At 50.9% G+C, this 19,854-nt stretch overlaps 1 protein-coding gene and 1 long non-coding RNA gene across 2 annotated transcripts in view; both read left to right on the plus strand.

Annotated features, from left to right (window-relative positions):
* The first annotated feature begins 670 nt into the window (after positions 1–670).
* Positions 671–11,373, plus strand: MAPK13 (mitogen-activated protein kinase 13). The gene is made up of 12 exons (XM_053963997.1): positions 671–942; positions 3,917–4,046; positions 4,402–4,460; positions 5,500–5,608; positions 6,629–6,658; positions 7,101–7,148; positions 8,073–8,187; positions 8,542–8,613; positions 9,092–9,171; positions 9,626–9,704; positions 10,602–10,778; positions 11,076–11,373. Exons 1-12 carry the CDS (start codon positions 824–826, stop codon positions 11,153–11,155), a joined length of 1,098 nt encoding a protein of 365 aa, XP_053819972.1. The 5' UTR covers positions 671–823; the 3' UTR covers positions 11,156–11,373.
* A 1,793-nt stretch (positions 11,374–13,166) lies between these two features.
* LOC128799522 (uncharacterized) overlaps positions 13,167–19,854 on the plus strand; it is a 29,575-nt gene continuing 22,887 nt past the window's right edge. Inside the window, exons 1-2 of the long non-coding RNA XR_008434749.1 lie at positions 13,167–13,496; positions 14,517–14,652. This is a non-coding gene — a long non-coding RNA (uncharacterized LOC128799522). The remainder of the gene's footprint in view (positions 13,497–14,516; positions 14,653–19,854) is intronic.

Genomic DNA, 19,854 nt, shown 5'->3' on the forward strand with positions numbered 1-19,854 from the left:
GTGCTCTCTGCTTACCAGGAATGGCCATCGTGGGCTGGGGGTGCTGGGCTGGTTGGTCACAGACGCGGCGGTGAACACGGGCTTTGTTTTGTCCGAGGAGAGCCAGGAAGGGCTGAGAGCCGCTGCAGGAGATGAAACTGCAGCAAAGCCTGGGGCACAAACCGTGGGGATGTTCCCATCCCACAGCTGCTCCTGGCACCCTTGCAGCAGTCACTTGGAGAACCTCAGCCTTCTTCCAGCACCTCCCCACGCTGCTGGGCAGCCGGGCTGGGGAGACAATCGCCATCGATTGGTGACCCCGCGGTGTCCTTTGTCACGAGCCTGGAGCTGTCCATCGGCTTTGAGAGGATGCCCCTGCGCGTCTGACGCGATGCTGTCTGTGGCTCGTCCCTCGGATTCCCCGGCTCGACGAGTCCTTACTCATCCCCTTGTTTGGAGGAGGGATTTCATAAGCCCCTGTCCGAGCCCCGTGAGGATATTTCTCGGCTGATGGAGCAGCGGAGCGGGAGCTGTGGATGACAGGGGCTGCCAGAGGCGTGCCCGAGCGGGGCTGGCTGCTCCCCTCCTGCAGCAGAGCCCAGAGGCACCTGTACAACACCGAGGCGTGTCAGGAAACCTGATGCCTCACCTCTGCCAATGTGGAGGCGGAGGGAGGAGGGCCCAAAGACATGTCCCTTCACGCTCGCAACAGCTGAAAACAGAGAAGGAAACTCGCTAGAGCCTTTTTTACCAGCGCAGGAAGCCTCCCTGTCCCGCTCTCACCCTAGAAGCCCTCGCGTACTCCACTACTCTGGGGGGGTGGCTGTCCCACACCCGTCGTGCGATGAACATCGCAAGGAGAAGAGGCTTTTACAGACAGGAGGTGAACAACACGCTCTGGGAGCTGCCCAGGAGATACACATCCCTGCACCCGCTGGGCTCCGGGGCCTACGGCTCCGTGTGGTGAGTGGGGTCCTGCTCGCACCGCCCGCGGCAGCGCGGGGCGGGCTGGGGGTGTTGGAAGTTCCGTGCCGGGGGGGAAACGAGGAGGTGCTTGGCAGCACCCCTGCATTAAGGAAGGACATTTGCATGTGTGATGGGAGCAGGCTGTCTCCTGCTCCAGCGCACAGGAGACTCGCTCGCCTGAAGAAAATGGTCAGCCCGGGTGGGCAGAGAGGGGCCAGGGCAGGGGGGCCAGGGCAGCCGAGCGTCACCTCGGCGCTGCGGTCAGGCACATTTTGAGCTGCTTTGGACCCGAGCTCGCGTTAGGGTTCCTGTCTGCTAGCACAGGCTGGAGGCGGGGGAATACCTGGGTGTCTGGAAGAGATTTGTCGTGATTACAAAGGTGGGAGCTGGAACAGGGTGTCCTTGCTGCTCAGTCCCAGGCAGCTGAAGCAGCTGGACAATACGACCCCCACCCTGATACAGCTTCCAATTTGAAATCATAAAGTGGATAGAAATGATTGTAAACCAGGATCGGTAACAGACCGGGACTTCCTTCAAGGCTGATGATAAAGCCCAGCCTACAAGAGAGCAGCAGGAGCTGCTGTTAATTATTCAGACAGGCAAAGGTGCCTGAAGCAAGAGCAAGCACAAGGCAGACATTGCTGGGTTTACACTGACGAACCAGAGATGGGCAACCCTGAAAGGTTAAATATGAAACAGTCCATTGATAGTATCTGAACAGAGCCTTTATTTCATAACATGCTGAGCTAAAAATAAGTTTAAAAAAAAAAAAAAGGTGTGTCCATTTTCATAGGTGTTGGGCAAAGTCTGGCCTGCTACTGGCACTAATCCTGAAACCCTGGTGTCCAGGTTTTGTCCTTTTCCTCCAGCTTCCAATTTACAGAGAGGCACTTACTCATCTGAGGCTGCCCAGATGCACTTATGCTTCTTAGATTCTTAAGTAAGTCCTGCAAAATCAGGCAGGATTAGACTTGACTTTTAATTGATATTTGTACAGTGTTCTCTGATTTTTATCACAGAGAAAATCAGGAAGAAAAATAAAGACGGAACACACACGCACAAAAAAAAAAAAAAAAAAAAAAAGGAAGAGAGAAATCCTTTCAAGTTTCCTTGCCCAGCCGAATAAAACAAACATCAAAAGAAACCTTTACTGGTCCCTGTAAAACTCTCGGCTGCTCCGGAGCTCTCAAGAAGAGAGGTTGAAGCAGCCCGGGGGTGCGTGGTCGTTTTGAATGGACAGAGCTCAGCAGGCAGGACTCGATGCTGATTCCTGTACAAAGCTGAGGCAGAAAATGTGGAGTTAGGATTTGCTGTCCTCTGCTGGGAATTGCTGGGAAAATTTCCTATTTCAGAGTTATGCAGCAGTGGCTTTCACACCTTCTTGAGCAGCTGAGAAAGTAACTCAGGAGAAACAGCAAAGGCTTGTTTCTGCCCTTTTTAATTTGCCAGAATCTGTAGGGATTTGGCTTCCAGCTGAGTGTAACTGTCTGACCCCTCCAATGCTGGTCTTGCTGATCTCTGTCAGCCAGACAGGGACACAGCTCTGCCTGCCCGAGGTCAGCCCAGACTTCATCTGTTCACTAAATCTGTGTGGGGAGAGCATCGGGGGCTCTCCCAGCTGCATCGGCTGGATCGGCTCTGGGCTGTGATTATGGCAAGGCTGTAACCAGCACTGTCCGTGCTGTGCAGGCCAAAGCTCCACCAGCAGCTCTCCCGTGTTGGGTGCTGGGGTTAGATGCTCTGTAGGTCAGCAGCTGGGAGGACACCCTCACACTGGGAAATCTGTCTTGGATTCTGCAGTTTGACTCCCTGGTCTGAGTCCCTCCTCTTATTTTCCTGGCTCCTCCAAAAATTTTTCGCAGTGCTGTCCCCTCTGCTGACATCTGCTGAAGTCCTGGAATGGAGACAAAGCCTCACTGGGAGTCCTCCTAGGACACCCTACAGCATCTTCACTTCAGCTGCCCTGTGCAGTTGTTCCTGCACTTCCTTTGCTTCTCCTGACTCAATATTTGTCAGTGCAAGGCTGGAGGGTGCAGCTGGAAGCCATGGGATTGAACATGATGATTTACAGCTCTTCTGTTCCTGTGGGAGATGGGATAGGGATTTCCGAAGCACTGGGATCTGCTCTGGGAATCCACAGTGGGATTTGGCAGGAAAAACCTTTTTTCCCATCTTTTTGCCTCTTGGGAGTGGTCAAGGAGGGGCTGAGACACCCCTGGAAACCACTGAGAACCCTGAATTACAGCTGTCTGTTTGAGGACATCCCTTCCCTCCTTGGCAGTCTGAGCAAGGAGGCTCCAGAGGGAGAGGAGCTGTCACAGGACTGCTGCAAACAGCCAATGTGGCCAGCAGGAGTAACACAGCCTGCCTGCAGCAATGGCTGCTGTACCAGGTTTGCATCAGCTTCAGAGAAGAGTCTCATTTTCAGCCAGACCTGCTCTTACACAGAAGTGAATATGTAATCAAGGATTCTGAACACAGCAGGGTTAATTGCAGCAGCATTTTCAACATGTGACATCCACTGTCTTTGTTCCAGAATACAGTGAAGGCAGCTGGCCTGCCCTAAAAGACAACAACCTCCAAGCGGATGGCAAAGCAGAAATTTCCATACCTTGATTCCCTTATCTTCATGCATTAGGGAAGGAGAAGGCAGAGTTAGAACTAATTCTGACCTTTAAGCATTTGTGTTTCCCTTTTCTCTCAGCTCTGTTACCTCCAGCTCATTTCTGCAGGTTGAAGGGAATAAAGATGAGCCCTTCGTGCTTTTTTTGGTGTCCCACCTCATCCCTCAAAGAGCACAGGCTGCCCAAAGCCACAGAGGGTGTGTGCAGAGCTCCACTGAGCTCCTCAAAGCACCTTTCTCTGCTGTCCTTCCACAGGAATCAGCTCTTCTCTAGATGACCTGTGGGGCTGCAGAATCTGTCAGAACATACTACTGACATCAGAATGGTTTTTTATTTGCCTGCTGCAGTTCAGCCATAGACAAGAAGACGGGGGAGAAAGTGGCCATCAAGAAGCTGTGCCGCCCGTTCCAGTCAGAGATCTTTGCCAAGAGAGCCTACAGAGAGCTGATGCTGTTGAAGCACATGCAGCATGAGAATGTGAGTGCTCATTTCTCCTCTTCCTGCTGACACAAGAGGTGTTTCCTTGCCACCTGGGAGCAAGTCCTTTTTGGTGGCATCACCTGTGTTTTAATTGACATTTGGTATGTGCAGGCTGTCTCAGGGTTTACCTGTGACTTGTTTGCTGTGCCCAGGATGGAGCAGGTGTGTAATGGGTGAGCCCAGGTATTAGTAAGAGGGAAAACATTTGTGCAGCATCAGTGAGGAGTCCCTGGGTTCCTCAGATGGAATTTTCTGTGGTCACCCATGTGCATATGCTAGTGGAGAGCTGATGAGTGCTATGTGCACAGCAAATGCTTTCCAGATTTAAATGTGGGCTTGTCTCCTTCCTCAGGTCATTGGGCTGCTTGATGTCTTCACCTCCACTGCCTCCTACCAGGGGTTCCAGGACTTGTAAGTCTGGAGTTGTTTGCTCTGTGTAGATGTAACTGTTTTCCAAGACAGCTGTGTCTTAGCAGCAGCGTAACAGAGAGGGCTGAGGTGCAAAGGGACCAGACTAGAATCCAGGCATCCCCAAATAACGCAGAGAACCCAGAGCACACATCAGCTCCCATGGCTGACACACCCAGAACACGTAAACAGCTCCCACCCCTGCTCCCAGCTGGGACACCACAGCAGGCACAGACCAACCTGAGCAATGAGGATGTGTTACATTCCATGGTGCATCACACCTAGGGTGACGCAGTCACTGTGTGACTGCTGAGCTAAGGGGCTGCACTCAGAATGGGAGAAGAATTGTTCATCAGGCCTCAGGGCAATTATAATTTGAAAGATCTGTCCTTCTTTTCCTCTTGATTCTGGCTCTTCTCAATTCTTTTGGCATTTTCCCTCTGTGTTCATGGTCACGTTGGACAAGTCCTTTTTCCTTCCCCATCACTGCAGATGAGTAGTGTGTGCCTGGGTTTGGGGTTTGGCTGATGGCTGAGTGTTAGCAGCTTGCAGGATGAGCATGTGAAGGTTCTCAGAGCAGTTCCTGCAGGAAGACCATCAATTAATTAGCAGCCTCAGCAGGCAGGCACTGAAGGAAGCTGGATGTTGTCTTCTGAGGCAAAGCTGGAGAACATTACAATGACAAATTTGGGAGTCAATGCAGCTGCTTTGCTGTGTAAGATGTTTCAGTTCCTGGGTGGTGAAAGGCTGTACAAAATTGAACCTCACTTGAGGTCTAAACTAATTCAGGATCCTGAAGATCCTTGTTCTTACTTGACATCAGATATCTGATCTCAGAGGAGGAGAAAGAGCAATTTTCAGAACAGGCTGAAATTCCAACTTCTCTGCAAGATGTGCTAGTTAGCCAGGAACACTGTCACAACAACTCATCTTCCTTACAGTGAGTTACACAGCCAGAAAAACCAAACCAAGTGAGAACAAGGCTAGCCTGGTCCCCTGCATTTTTCTTCCAGACTCAGGGCCTTGTCTTACTGCCTTTTAGCTACCTGGTGATGCCATACATGCGGACAGATTTACAAAAGATCATGGGACATGAATTCAGTGATGAAAAGATCCAGTACCTGGTCTACCAAATGCTGAAAGGGCTGAAGGTAGGTGGGTCTGGAGGAGTTTAGTGACTCCCTGTGTCTCCTCTGTGTGTCACCTCTGGGCTGACCCTAACTAAACTCCCCTCCAATACTGTACAGGAGGATGTGGGGAGTTTATGGCATCCCCTCAGAACAGGTATTGGCTGTTGAACCATTCCTGTTCCAGCACACATCAATAAAATGAGTGTTTGCTTACATCAGTCAGTCGGGTATCAAAGTAATCAGCAGCCACAGGCCTTGGGATGGTTTTTCCATCTTGCTTCTCTCTTTGCCTTGCCAAAACCCTCAGCAAAACTCTGCACAGAGATGGAGAGACTGGCAGCAGCAGGAGCTCCTCTGAACCCGTCACAGAGGCTCTCAGGGGAGAAGACAGAGGGAATGATTTTCTATTCAGGAGCATAGGGAAGGAATGTGTTTCTGTAACTGGCTTTGAGGGAGCTGAAAGCAGTCCCTGCAAACTCTGGGATGTAGAGACAGAGCTTTCCAGCTGTCCTCTCACATCCTTCACCTGGAGTCACAGCAGTGGCTTACAGGCATCAATGGGTTCACCTCAATCACACCTCTCCCCAGGTCACTGCTACCTTGTGTCTAAATAAAGGGGGGAAGAACACACAGAAGGTTTGACTGGTATGCTAAAAACCCTGAAGTCACTTTTGCAATTTTATGGTTTTGGGCTGAGATTATTTTTTTGAACACCCAAAACAACCATGTCCTCATGTCATCTGCTGTAACCTTGATGACTTTGATAGTTTGAAGCTGTTGTACTTGCTCTGAGGAGCTATTGCTTCATCCCTCCTCTTCTGCTCTATGCATCTTCTTTAGACTGGCAATAGCATTGTAAATACTGACAGTAATTTGGGGCAGAAATTTCTTTTCAAACTGCTGCCCTAGGGACCAGGGACCTGTAGAAGGCTGCAGAGGTTTGTTCTCAGCAAGTTCTTGTTTGTAGCTCTCACTTCTGTGCTGGAGAACAGAAAATTTTGTCTGCTGGTGATCACATTGTGGCTTCTCTTTTTATTGCAGTATATTCATTCAGCTGGCATTGTCCACAGGGTAAGTTCATGTGTGCTCTTATTCTGATTTTTGTCTGAGAAACCCAGCATAGTCATAAAATTAATAAATTCCTAGCCATCATTTCACTAATAGCATTGTCTGCTCTAAATTTCCATCCTGTCTGCTCTTTTTTTCCATCCTACACCCCATATATGTTTGGATTTGCTAATTTGTGCAGCATTTGGAGAAAACGCTGTATTTTCTGGTGAGCTGAGAACCATTTTATGATGCTTTTTGAATTAAAATGTTTCAGAAAAGAATAAAATAGCAATCTAATGCTGTTCAGTATAGCAGGCATGGAGTTTATTCAGTCATTTGCTGAATTGATACTGAACCTGGGGTGTTATGGGACCCCATCAAAGGCAAGCAGAGGTTCAGCTGAGAGTTGTGTTGATGTATTGAGGCTTGAAACATCCAATTTTTCTGCTCCTGTCTGCTGTAGGACCTGAAGCCAAGTAACCTGGCTGTGAATGAAGACTGCCAGCTGAAGGTAGGTGGCAAAGCAGCACTTTGCAGCACATCAGCTCCTGGAGGAACTGCTCTGCCAGCAGGAAATTGGCACTGTCATGTTTCCTCCTTCCTCCTGAGCCTCCATTCCAGGCGTTGTGTTCCTTGGCAGCTGCAGCAGTGGGAAATGCTCCCCTGCTGATGTCACTTGCTGAATCAGGACACAAGAGCTCAAATGAGCCTTCTGTCACTGTAATCCTCGTGGATGGCAGTGTCTAATGACTTCCTAGAGAAATTCAGCACTGCTGAGCAATACTTGCAGCAGGTGGATGATCCCTGAAGGGTAACTGGATTCAGCTGCAGTTGCCCTTTGGTTCTCATGGACGTTGTGGTTGTGATTCCAGACAAAATCATTTTCCATTTTCAGGGCTGCTCTGAAGGGTTTGCTTGCTGCTGGCTGGTGTGGTGCTCTAGCATGCATTTTCTGTAATGTATATTTCAGGGAGTGGCTCTGCTGCCCATAAAGGTTGGGTCAAGCTTGTTCATCTGCAGCATTGAGGGAGAGGCCATGCTGTGTCACCTGCAAGGTGCTCTTATAGGAAAGGGTGAGTTGTGGTGACCTGGGAGCACGCCTTCACCACCAGGTCACAGACCAACTCCAATAAAGCACATTGACTCAAAACTTAAGCTTCGAGAAAGGCAGTGACCTTCCAGGGAGCAGAAAGCACTAATCCTTTCAGCAGGGTCTTCTCATGACAACAGGGTTTGCAGCTGGGTTGCAATTTACAGTGGAATTAAGACATATTAATTCTTTGAACCATCCCATGGGCGTCTGTGGTGTAGTTGGAGCTTTGTTATCTGATTGGAGCTACTCCATTTTCTCTTAGAAGTAGAGTCTCACTTGCCCATAGGATTTCTCTTTTCTCTCCTGCCCTCCCTTCTACTTATTCTTCCTTTGGCACTGCAGATCTTGGATTTTGGCTTGGCGAGACAGGCTGATGCTGAGATGACTGGCTACGTGGTCACACGGTGGTACAGAGCCCCAGAAGTCATCCTGAACTGGATGCATTACAACCAGACAGGTGAGCAGCCCTGCCCTAGCACGTGACTCCCTGGTGATGAGCTGGGGGATCCTGCTGGCTCAAATCTCACAGAATTGTCCAGTTGTTTTCCCTCTTTTTCATCAGTGTTCCCTGGAGCAGAGCAGGTCCCAGGGGTGTTGCACAACTCCCAGAGCTGCTGCTTGCAGGAAATTATGAAAGCAGAGATTTTAGCAGCATAGAAAAAACAGAGGAGGGTGGGAGGGAGTGAAATTTAAATCAGTGCTTGCTGCAAGCAAGCAGCAAAAGTGACAGCCCCAGCAACCACTGCTGCCTTTAAATTTTTTTTTTTAAATTTTATTTTCTTCCTTTTTCCTTCTTTTTCTCTCTGAACAGTGGATATCTGGTCTATTGGCTGTATCATGGCAGAAATGCTGACTGGGAAAACACTCTTTAAAGGAAAAGACTGTATCCTTTCAAGCTGATCCTTTTGCCTCAGCAGAGTAATAACTCTTAGTGTGTCTGGAAGGGTTTTTATGAATGATGCTACTGAGAAAAAGATGTGTCAGTCTGCTTTATCAGGAGGTAATCACAAGGACCAGTCTTTTTGGGGAGGAAAACAGAAGGGGACATCAGAAATACACCTCTGTGGTGGTGTGGTTCTTCATCAGCTGTTCAACCTTCTGTGGCCACAGCTCCATTCCCAAAGCTTTGCATATCCTTCCAAGCCCATGGATCTGTGTCCTGGCATAGTTGTACCAGAAAAATGATCTGTTGATGGAAATGCCATTCCAGGAAGAAAGGCTTGGAGCTCTTTTTGCCAGTCTAATGAACCTCTACTTGTGTGACTGTGGTGGGTTTGTATCGTGAGCTAATCGTACTCTCGCAGGCTGAGCTGGGGTGGGGGTTTGCTCCTCAAAGGCTGATCTTTAACACAGCTTGCCAGACCTGGATCAACTGACCCAGATCCTGAAAGTAACAGGGCATCCAGGAGAGGACTTCTTGGAGAAGCTGGAGGACAAAGCGGTAAGGAAGTTCCTGTGGATTTGGGTCCTGCAGGCAGAGGTGTCAGGGGAAGAGGTTGACTTGTGTTTGGCATGGGAGAGGTGCTGCCTCCACAGCAGCAGGGAAGTGCAGCAGCAGCCTTTTCCACTGGACAAGGAAGGCATTTCTCTGTGCTGGTGGCACATCTGATGGACCTGGTGCTGCGTGGGGAATGGCTGTGTTTGGCAGGGACTCCCACGTGAGGTGCCTGATGCCCCAGCAAACCAATCTTCTCTGTTCTGCTTGGCTCCTAAAACAGAAGTATTTTTCTGTCTTGACTGATAAAAATAGGTCCTTGTAAACTGTTTGCTGAAATGGGATATCTGGGATGCTTTGGTCTTCTCTTCATTTGCTTTTGCTCATGAGAGCCATGAGACTGAGAGCTGTATTTCATACCTGTCCATGTGCAGTAACTGTGCTTTCCTTGCTCTTTCAGGCAAAGAGTTATATCAAGTCCCTTCCTAAAATCCCCAAGAAGGATTTGTCTGTGCTTTTCCCTAAAGCAAATCCTCAGGGTAAGTAATCTCCTGCATTTCTCATGAGTTTTCGCAGTTGGAAGGGAGGCAAGCTGACTGCCACAGACCCAACTTTATTTCTCCTTCTCATAATTTCTTGCCACTTTTTTCCCTTGCAGTTTGTGCCCCTGCCTTTCCTCAGGGAAAATAGGTATCAGTTAAAAGCAGAATTATCTTTTATTGGCATTACAATGGTGATGTTCTGCTGTTCTTGGCCATTTACTACTTTTTTGTTTTTAATTATTTTTAAGTACAGTGTAGAAACTGTTTGTTGAATACCTGGATCTAGCAATATTTAACAGACAGCTGATGTGAAATTTTCAGGGTAAGAATTAATTTCTTAGAAAGAGCTCTCTTCCCACATAGGTTAGCGGTGAGAGCAAGCAAAACTCTTCTAGAAACGGAATGAAATAAAGTCTTAAAATAATAAAACCAAGTGGGAATGGGGCTGACAGACGAGTCAGCATCTGAGTTTCCTGCCCTCCTCTTTACCAGGGATGTATAGGTTTCTATACAGATTACTCATGTTAAGACTCCTTTGAGATGCAGGGCTCTGAATGAAAGCAAATGATTAAAACTGAAAAATATCTTGAGGTTACTGGCTTACTCCTCATGTTTCTGCAGCCCAATCTGTGCAGCAAGGCTTATTCAGGTCTAATTTGTTATTTCTGCACAATTTAACTTCTGTTAGTAAGAGCTCCCCTGAGGCTGGTGTGGGCAGACTTTGCATCTCTGCTGATGGGAGCTCCTTGCTGCCTTGGCCAGGTTGAGGATTCTCTTCACTGCTCAGGTCTGGAGACGAAACACTGGAAATACCAGTGCCACTCTTGCAGGGTTCAAGCACAGGGTGCCTGTGCTTCCCTGCACCTTGCCTAGCCCTGTTCCCATCCTCTGCAGCTGTGGACCTGCTTGACAAGATGTTGCAGCTGGATGTGGAAAAGCGCCTTACAGCAACAGAGGCCTTGGCTCACCCCTACTTCGACCAGTTCCGAGATATCGAGGAGGAGACAGAGGCACAACACTCCTATGACGATTCTCTGGAACATGAAAAGCTTTCAATAGAGGAGTGGAAAAGTAAGAAGTTGATTTTCTTTGAGGTTCCTGTCTAGCATGGCACTTTCCTACCCCTCTTTCTTTCCTGTACAAATGCTGAGTAAAGTTGTGATTGCCTGCTGATGCCTCAATGGTAGTGCACAGATCTCTTGCTTTTATCAAAAGATCCCTCCAGCTCTTCAGGCAGACTTTTTTTGTCTCTCTCCTTTGTCTCTTTCAGCTGCCACTAAATGCCTTTTTCTGCACATCCAACACTCTAACTTTTATTTGTGTCCTCTAAAATCACACATTAATGGTTATTTTGTTCTGGTTTTCAAGAGCACATTTACAAGGAGATCTTGACCTTCAGTCCCATTGCACGGAAGGATTCAAAGAAGAGAAGTGGGATGTCATTATAGCGATGGGTGCAGCTGTGGATGGGACTCAGTTCTCCTTGATGACTTCAGATTCATTCCACACTGCGTTGCTGGTGGCCAACTTTTGGCCTGTGGGACCTCTCTCTATGTGCCAACTCAAGGATGACACCGTGCTGTGGGCATTGGACTTTATTCTTCTAAAGGGGAAACACCCCAGACAGTTTTCAACATAAAAGACAAATATATTCTTGTTAAAACTATGAGAGAATTTTACCTGGTGTTTCCTTTTATTTTTCCCCTGTATTTGCCCACTTGAGAGAGGATGGGTTTCATTCTTTCTCATTAGTCTTTTCAAGCACAGAGTTTAGTATATTAATTATGGATGAGGTAAAAAATAAGGGAAAATTGACTGGGAAGTGAGTCCTAAGCAAAGGGTCAGAAATACTGAATTTCAGCATAACAAGACCTTAACCAGTCTCACTCTGGCTGTGTCCTGCTCCCTGAGCAGTCACAGAGCACTGAGTAGAGCAAAGCTGCTGGGATGGTGTCAGCTCCAGGGCACCAGGAGATCAGCCTGTGTTCAGAGCAGCTACAAACTCATCCTCTCATCCTATACACACAATTCTGCTCAGATGCTTCCCCTCCAAAGAGCCCCTGCCTCTTTTCTTATTTTTCCCCTGCTTATTTCATTCCCTGGGATTTGATCAGTGCTGTCTCCTCCTCACTGCCAGCAGCAAACAAAGCCTGGGAATTCGAGGCCACTTCCCACAGACTGGGAGTCTCAAGCAGCTGCACAAGTTACTATGAATATGGATCTGCAGGACGTTTTCCAGCCTGTGCTGAAACGGGAGTATCTGCAGATCCACAGCTTACCAATACAGTCACTTGATAGTGCAGGCACAGCTGCTCGCTGTGATAACACCTTTGGACTGCAACACCTTCCCTAGGGTGATCAGGCAAGTTCAGCCAATTATTCCAAAGTCCATCCCAAGGGATATGTGCCAAGAGCCAAGGGCCTTCTCTGTATCAGAGCTTAAAGCACAGAGTCCCCAGGACTAGAGAAAAGTATTGAGAAGGTATTTGACCTCAGTAATACATACAGAATTCTCAATTCGCCCCTCTTCTATAGCTGCTGACTTGTTTTGGTTTGGTTTAGCCAGGTTGGTTGTTTTCACTACTCTCTAATTTTCTTCTTAAGTAACGTTCAGTTTTGCTGTACAGACCATAAGCAAGGAAAAATCGCAACATTTCCAGAATTTTCTGATCTCAAACCTGTGCTGCCCTGACAGTCCCAAGGGAACCCTACAAACTGACATCAGGAACCTGGCCTGGCCACTTTTCTTTCCCAAGGAAAAAGGCTGATCTTTGCCTCCAGGGGCCTGTGGCCTTGACATGCCCCTTTCCCTGGGAAAGAAAAGTGGCCAGCCCGGGTTCCTGATGTCAGTTTGCAGGTGGTGTATGGCTTTGCCCTTTCACTAAAATTGTATTTTGCTGCAGCTTTGGTCTGGGATATGTGGACTGCCCCCTCCAAATGTCCCTCTTCCCTCTGCCCTGTTCTGCTCTGTCCCCATCTCCACCCCTCACCCCTACATGTACTTCCTGCCCACCCCTTCCCCAGTCTCTCTCCACCCTTCACCCCTCCCCATCCCTCACTCCTCCCATCCCCCAGGTGTGACTCCCTGCAGCAGGACATGGGAGCCCGGACTCGTGGGGATAGTGCGGCCCTCGCAGCAGGACAACACCCAAAGGAAACAGGCAGGGACGGCGTCTGTGGGCTGCGCGGTGTCACAAAGGCACCTGGGGCTGAGGGGAGGGGGCTGGAGGGTGACACAGAACATGGGGGCAGCTGAGAGGCAGAAGGGGTCTTTAGGAGTAAAAAGGGGGGCTCCAGGGTGGCAGAGAGACGCTGAGAGGCTGTGGTGGGAACCTGAGGGTGACACAAGGAGGCTGAGAGGCAGGGGCTGTCCTGAGGGACAAAGTGGGGGGTGCCTGAGGGTGACAGATGAACCAGCCCTCACAGCACCCTTAACCTCACCCTTAAAACCACCCCTACAAGGGTGGAAAGTGCACGGTGGAGGTTAGGGGGCCACAGGACAGTGTCGGGGGGCTTGGGGTGACACACAGGCATTGCGGGCTGAGGGGCAAAAAGGGGGGGACTTGACAGGTGGAGAGCTGACCCTGAGGGTTAGGGGTACAAAGGACAGGGCACGGGGTACCAGGAAGGGTTAGGGTACAGCAGCAGCCCTCACCCCAACCCTAAGCTCACCCTAAACACACCCCTAGAACACCAGTGTTCCTCAACAGCAGCTGCAGGCAGTGACCCTAATGCTGGGACAGCCCCAGAACCCTCCCAGCAGCTGCAGGCAGTGACCCTAATGAAAAGGTAGGGATGATGTTGGCTGGCTAGAGAGTGACTGGTAGAGGTTGGGGACTGAGCACTTTTTTAGGGGTTTTTTAGGGCTTTTGAAAGATATTTTAGGGTTTTTTTCACAGGAGCTTTTTAGGAATTTTCTGTGACTATTTAGGATACTTTTAGGGCTTTTTTAGGGCTTTTAAAAGATTTTTTTTAGGGTATTTTCATGGCTTTCTTACTACTAATTAGAATTTTTATGGGTTTTTTTTGGGTGTTCTTGGGGCTTTTTTAGGTCTATTGAGGGTATGTGGAGGACTCTTAGGACTAGGGTATTTTTAGGTCTTTTGAGGGAACTTTTAGGTTTTTTTAGGGTCTTATCAGGGCATTTTAAGTATTTTTGGGATATTTTTAGAGCTCTTTTAGGAATATTGAGGGATTTCTTAAAGGTTTTTTAGGGATATTTAGGTGTGTTTTAGGGTTTTTTTAAAAGTAGGGTATTTTTCTTGTATTTTAAGGGTATTCTGAGGCTATTTTTATGTTTTTGTGGGGATTTTAGGACATTTTGAAGATGAGGGTTTTTTAGGGAAATTTTCTGTTTTTTCATGGCACAGCACATAGAGGCTGAGGGGCATTGTGGGGGCTTGAGGGTGACAGAGGCTGGGAGCTGAGGGAGGCACAGGGAGAGGGGACAGTGGGTGACAGAGAGATGCTGAGGGGGGCAGGGGCAGCTGGAGCGTGACACGGAGAAGCTGGGGGCTGAGGGGCAAAGGAGAGGGATTAAGGGTGACGCACAGGAGCTGAGGGGCAGCTGAGAGGGGGCTTGAGGGGCAAAGGGGGGGCTCGAGGGTGACACACAGAGCCTGAGGGCTGGGGGGCAGAGGGAGAGGTTGAGGGGTAAAGGGCGAGGGCTTGAGGGCTGGACAGTGCAGTGGAGATCAGGGCTACAGGGTACAGCTTAGGAGGCAAGTTAGGGTACAGGAGCACCACCTCTCCCCCAGCCCTAACCTCAGCCTAAGCAGCCCCCCTAACAAGAGCCTTTTCCCTTTTCAGCCCTGCCAGCAGCAGCAGCACACAGCAACCCTAACAGCGAGAGCACACCGGAACGCTCCCGCTAGGACAAGGCAGTGACCCTCACACCAGGACAACGACAGAACCCTCAGAGGACAACGGGACCCCCTGGAGAAAGGTAGGGATGACATCTGTGGGCTAGAGAGCAACAGGAAGGGTTTGGAGGCTGAGCAGGTTTCCTTGAGTGTTTCTCCAGGACCATTAGGAATATTTAGGGGATTTCGGAAGGCTTGTTAGGACTTGTCTGGGGTCTTTTAGGGCATTGTTACACCTTCCTAAGAGATGTTTTAGAATTCCTTAGTCCATTTTAAGGGTCAGGATGAGGGTCAGACAGGCTGAAACACTGGAAATGCAGAGTATTACTGGAATGTAGTACAATGCTTTGGAAAGGTGCCAGTGGAGGGCACATCCTTGCTTGTTGGGATTTTTTGGAGGTGTCCAGCCACTCAGGGCCACAGGCCCTGTAGACACAGAGCGGTCCTTTTCCCTGGGAAAGAAAAGTGGCCAGCCCAGGTTCCTGATGTCAGTTTGTAGAGTTCCCTTGGGACTGTCAGGGCAGCACAGGTTTGAGGTGGGAGCTACTAGGGTCTGCGACACATCCTCGATCGTTTGGATTTTTGGAGGTGTCCGGCCACTCAGGGCCACTGGTCCCTGGAGGCAAAGATCAGCCTTTTTCCTTGGGAAAGAAAAGTGGCCAGCCCAGGTTCCTGATGTCAGTTTGTAGGGTTCCCTTGGGACTGTCAGGGCAGCAGAGGTTTGAGGTGGGGGCAGCTTGGGTCTGCGACACATCTTCAATCGTTTGGATTTTTGGACGTGTACAGCCACTCAGGGCCACAGGCCCCTGGAGACACAGACCGGTCCTTTTCCCTGGGAAAGAAAAGTGGCCAGCCCAGGTTCCTGATGTCAGTTTGTAGGGTTCCCTTGGGACTGTCAGGGCAGCACAGCTTTGAGGTGGGGGCAGCTTGGGTCTGCGACACATCCTCGATGGTTTGGATTTTTTGAGGTGTCCGGCCACTCAGGGCCACAGGCCCCTGGAGACAAAGACCGGTCCTTTTCCCTGGGAAAGAGAAGTGGCCATCCCAGGTTCCTGATGTCAGTTTGTAGGGTTCCCTTGGGACTGTCAGGGTAGCACAGGTTTGAGGTGGGGGCTACTTGGGTCTGCGACACATCTTCGATCGTTTGGATTTTTGGAGGTGTCCGGCCACTTCAGGGCCACAGGCCGCTCGAGGCAAAGATCAGCCTTTTTCCCTGGGAAAGAAAAGTGGCCAGCCCAGGTTCCTGATGTCAGTTTGTAGGGTTCCCTTGGGACTGTCAGGGCAGCACAGGTTTGAGTTGGGGGCAGCATGGGTCTGAGACACATTGTCGATCGTTTGGATTTTTGGAGGTGTCCGGCCACTTCAGGGCCACTGGCCCCTGGAGACACAGACCGGTCCTTTTCCCTGGGAAAGAGAAGTGGCCATCCCAGGTTCCTGATGTCAGTTTGTAGGGTTCCCTTGGGACTGTCAGGGCAGCACAGGTTTGAGGTGGGGGCAGCTTGGGTCTGCGACACATCTTCGATCGTTTGGATTTTTGGAGGTGTCCGGCCACTTCAGGGTCACAGGCCCCTGGAGGCAAAGATCAGCCTTTTTCCTTGGGAAAGAAAAGTGGCCAGCCCAGGTTCCTGATGTCAGTTTGTAGGGTTCCCTTGGGACTGTCAGGGCAGCACAGGTTTGAGGTGGGGGCAGCTTGGGTCTGCGACACATCTTCGATCGTTTGGATTTTTGGAGGTGTCCGGCCACTTCAGGGCCACTGGCCCCTGGAGACACAGACCGGTCCTTTCCCCTGGGAAAGAAAAGTGGCCAGCCCAGGTTCCTGATGTCAGTTTGTAGGGTTCCCTTGGGACTGTCAGGGCAGCACAGGTTTGAGGTGGGGGCAGCTTGGGTCTGCGACACATCCTCGATCGTTTGGATTTTTGGAGGTGTCCGGCCACTTCAGGGCCACAGGCCGCTGGAGGCAAAGATCAGCCTTTTTCCCTGGGAAAGAAAAGTGGCCAGCCCAGGTTCCTGATGTCAGTTTGTAGGGTTCCCTTGGGACTGTCAGGGCAGCACAGGTTTGAGGTGGGGGCAGCTTGGGTCTGCGACACATCCTCGATCGTTTGGATTTTTGGAGGTGTCCGGCCAGTCAGGGCCACAGGCCCCTGGAGGCAAAGATCAGCCCTTTTCCCTGGGAAAGAAAAGTGGCCAGCCCAGGTTCCTGATGTCAGTTTGTAGGGTTCCCTTGGGACTGTCAGGGCAGCACAGGTTTGAGGTGGGGGCAGCTTGGGTCTGCGACACATCTTCGATCGTTTGGATTTTTGGAGGTGTCAGGCCACTTCAGGGCCACAGGCCCCTGGAGACAAAGATCGGTCCTTTTCCCTGGGAAAGAAAAGTGGCCAGCCCAGGTTCCTGATGTCAGTTTGTAGGGTTCCCTTGGGACTGTCAGGGCAGCACAGGTTTGAGGTGGGGGCAGCTTGGGTCTGCGACACATCTTCGATCGTTTGGATTTTTGGAGGTGTCCGGCCACTTCAGGGCCACAGGCCCCTGGAGACACAGACCGGTCCTTTTCCCTGGGAAAGAAAAGTGGCCAGCCCAGGTTCCTGATGTCAGTTTGTAGGGTTCCCTTGGGACTGTCAGGGCAGCACAGGTTTGAGTTGGGGGCAGCTTGGGTCTGAGACACATCCTCGATCGTTTGGATTTTTGGAGGTGTCCGGCCACTTCAGGGCCACAGGCCCCTGGAGACACAGATCAGCCTTTTCCCTGGGAAAGAAAAGTGGCCAGCCCAGGTTCCTGATGTCAGTTTGTAGGGTTCCCTTGGGACTGTCAGGGCAGCAGAGGTTTGAGGTGGGGGCAGCTTGGGTCTGCGACACATCTTCGATCGTTTGGAGTTTTGGAGGTGTCCGGCCACTTCAGGGCCACAGGCCCCTGGAGACAAAGATCAGCCTTTTTCCTTGGGAAAGAAAAGTGGCCAGCCCAGGTTCCTGATGTCAGTTTGTAGGGTTCCCTTGGGACTGTCAGGGCAGCACAGGTTTGAGGTGGGGGCAGCTTGGGTCTGCGACACATCCTCGATCGTTTGGATTTTTGGAGGTGTCCGGCCACTTCAGGGCCACAGGCCCCTGGAGACAAAGACCAGTCCTTTTTCCTGGGAAAGAAAAGTGGCCAGCCCAGGTTCCTGATGTCAGTTTCTAGGGTTCCCTTGGGACTGTCAGGGCAGCACAGGTTTGAGGTGGGGGCAGCTTGGGTCTGCGACACATCTTCGATCGTTTGGATTTTTGGAGGTGTCCGGCCACTTCAGGGCCACAGGCCCCTGAAGGCAAAGATCAGCCTTTTTCCTTGGGAAAGAAAAGTGGCCAGCCCAGGTTCCTGATGTCAGTTTGTAGGGTTCCCTTGGGACTGTCAGGGCAGCACAGGTTTGAGGTGGGGGCAGCTTGGGTCTGCGACACATCCTCGATCGTTTGGATTTTTGGAGGTGTCCGGCCACTTCAGGGCCACAGGCCCCTGGAGGCAAAGACCAATCCTTTTCCCTGGGAAAGAAAAGTGGCCAGCCCAGGTTCCTGATGTCAGTTTGTAGGGTTCCCTTGGGACTGTCAGGGCAGCACAGGTTTGAGGTGGGGGCAGCTTGGGTCTGCGACACATCTTCGATCGTTTGGATTTTTGGAGGTGTCCGGCCACTCAGGGCGGCAGGCCCGTGGAGGCAAAGATCAGCCATTTTCCTTGGGAAAGAAAAGTGGCCAGCTCAGGTTCCTGATGTCAGTTTGTAGGGTTCCCTTGGGACTGTCAGGGCAGCACAGGTTTGAGGTGGGGGCAGCTTGGGTCTGCGACACATCCTCGATCGTTTGGATTTTTGGAGGTGTCCGGCCACTTCAGGGCCACAGGCCCCTGGAGGCAAAGATCAGCCTTTTTCCTTGGGAAAGAAAAGTGGCCAGCCCAGGTTCCTGATGTCAGTTTGTAGGGTTCCCTTGGGACTGTCAGGGCAGCACAGGTTTGAGGTGGGGGCAGCTTGGGTCTGCGACACATCCTCGATCGTTTGGATTTTTGGAGGTGTCCGGCCACTTCAGGGCCACAGGCCCCTGGAGACACAGACTGGTCCTTTTCCCTGGGAAAGAAAAGTGGCCAGCCCAGGTTCCTGATGTCAGTTTGTAGGGTTCCCTTGGGACTGTCAGGGCAGCAGAGGTTTGAGGTGGGGGCAGCTTGGGTCTGCGACACATCCTCGATCGTTTGGATTTTTGGAGGTGTCCGGCCACTTCAGGGCCACAGGCCCCTGGAGACACAGAGCACCCTTTTTCGTTGGAAAGAAAAGTGGCCAGGCCAGGTTCCTGATGTCAGTTTGTAGGGTTCCCTTGGGACTGTCAGGGCAGCACAGGTTTGAGTTGGGGGCAGCATGGGTCTGCGACACATCCTCGATCGTTTGGATTTTTGGAGGTGTCCGGCCACTTCAGGGCCACAGGCCCCTGGAGACACAGACCGGTCCTTTTCCCCTGGGAAAGAAAAGTGGCCAGCCCAGGTTCCTGATGTCAGTTTGTAGGGTTCCCTTGGGACTGTCAGGGCAGCACAGGTTTGAGGTGGGGGCAGCTTGGGTCTGCGACACATCTTCGATCGTTTGGATTTTTGGAGGTGTCCGGCCACTTCAGGGCCACAGGCCCCTGGAGGCAAAGATCAGCCTTTTCCTTGGGAAAGAAAAGTGGCCAGCCCAGGTTCCTGATGTCAGTTTGTAGGGTTCCCTTGGGACTGTCAGGGCAGCAGAGGTTTGAGGTGGGGGCAGCTTGGGTCTGCGACACATCTTCGATCGTTTGGATTTTTGGAGGTGTCCGGCCACTTCAGGGCCACATGCCCCTGGAGACACAGACCGGTCCTTTTCCCTGGGAAAGAAAAGTGGCCAGCCCAGGTTCCTGATGTCAGTTTGTAGGGTTCCCTTGGGACTGTCAGGGCAGCACAGGTTTGAGGTGGGGGCAGCTTGGGTCTGCGACACATCTTCGATCGTTTGGATTTTTGGAGGTGTCCGGCCACTTCAGGGCCACAGGCCGCTGGAGGCAAAGATCAGCCTTTTTCCCTGGGAAAGAAAAGTGGCCAGGCCAGGTTCCTGATGTCAGTTTGTAGGGTTCCCTTGGGACTGTCAGGGCAGCACAGGTTTGAGTTGGGGGCAGCTTGGGTCTGAGACACATCGTCGATCGTTTGGATTTTTGGAGGTGTCCGGCCACTTCAGGGCCACTGGCCCCTGGAGACACAGACCGGTCCTTTTCCCTGGGAAAGAAAAGTGGCCAGCCCAGGTTCCTGATGTCAGTTTGTAGGGTTCCCTTGGGACTGTC

The sequence above is a fragment of the Vidua chalybeata genome, chromosome 24 (genome assembly GCF_026979565.1).
Source record: "Vidua chalybeata isolate OUT-0048 chromosome 24, bVidCha1 merged haplotype, whole genome shotgun sequence".
Classification (NCBI taxonomy): Eukaryota; Metazoa; Chordata; class Aves; order Passeriformes; family Viduidae; genus Vidua; species Vidua chalybeata.

Coding starts and splice junctions, on each gene's coding strand:
- MAPK13 (XM_053963997.1), top strand. CDS start 824: ATGAACATCGCAAGGAGAAGAGGCTTTTACAGACAGGAGGTGAACAAC. Junction 9,172..9,625: donor AGAAGCTGGAGGACAAAGCG/GTAAGGAAGTTC, acceptor TTGCTCTTTCAG/GCAAAGAGTTATATCAAGTC. Junction 9,705..10,601: donor CCCTAAAGCAAATCCTCAGG/GTAAGTAATCTC, acceptor CATCCTCTGCAG/CTGTGGACCTGCTTGACAAG.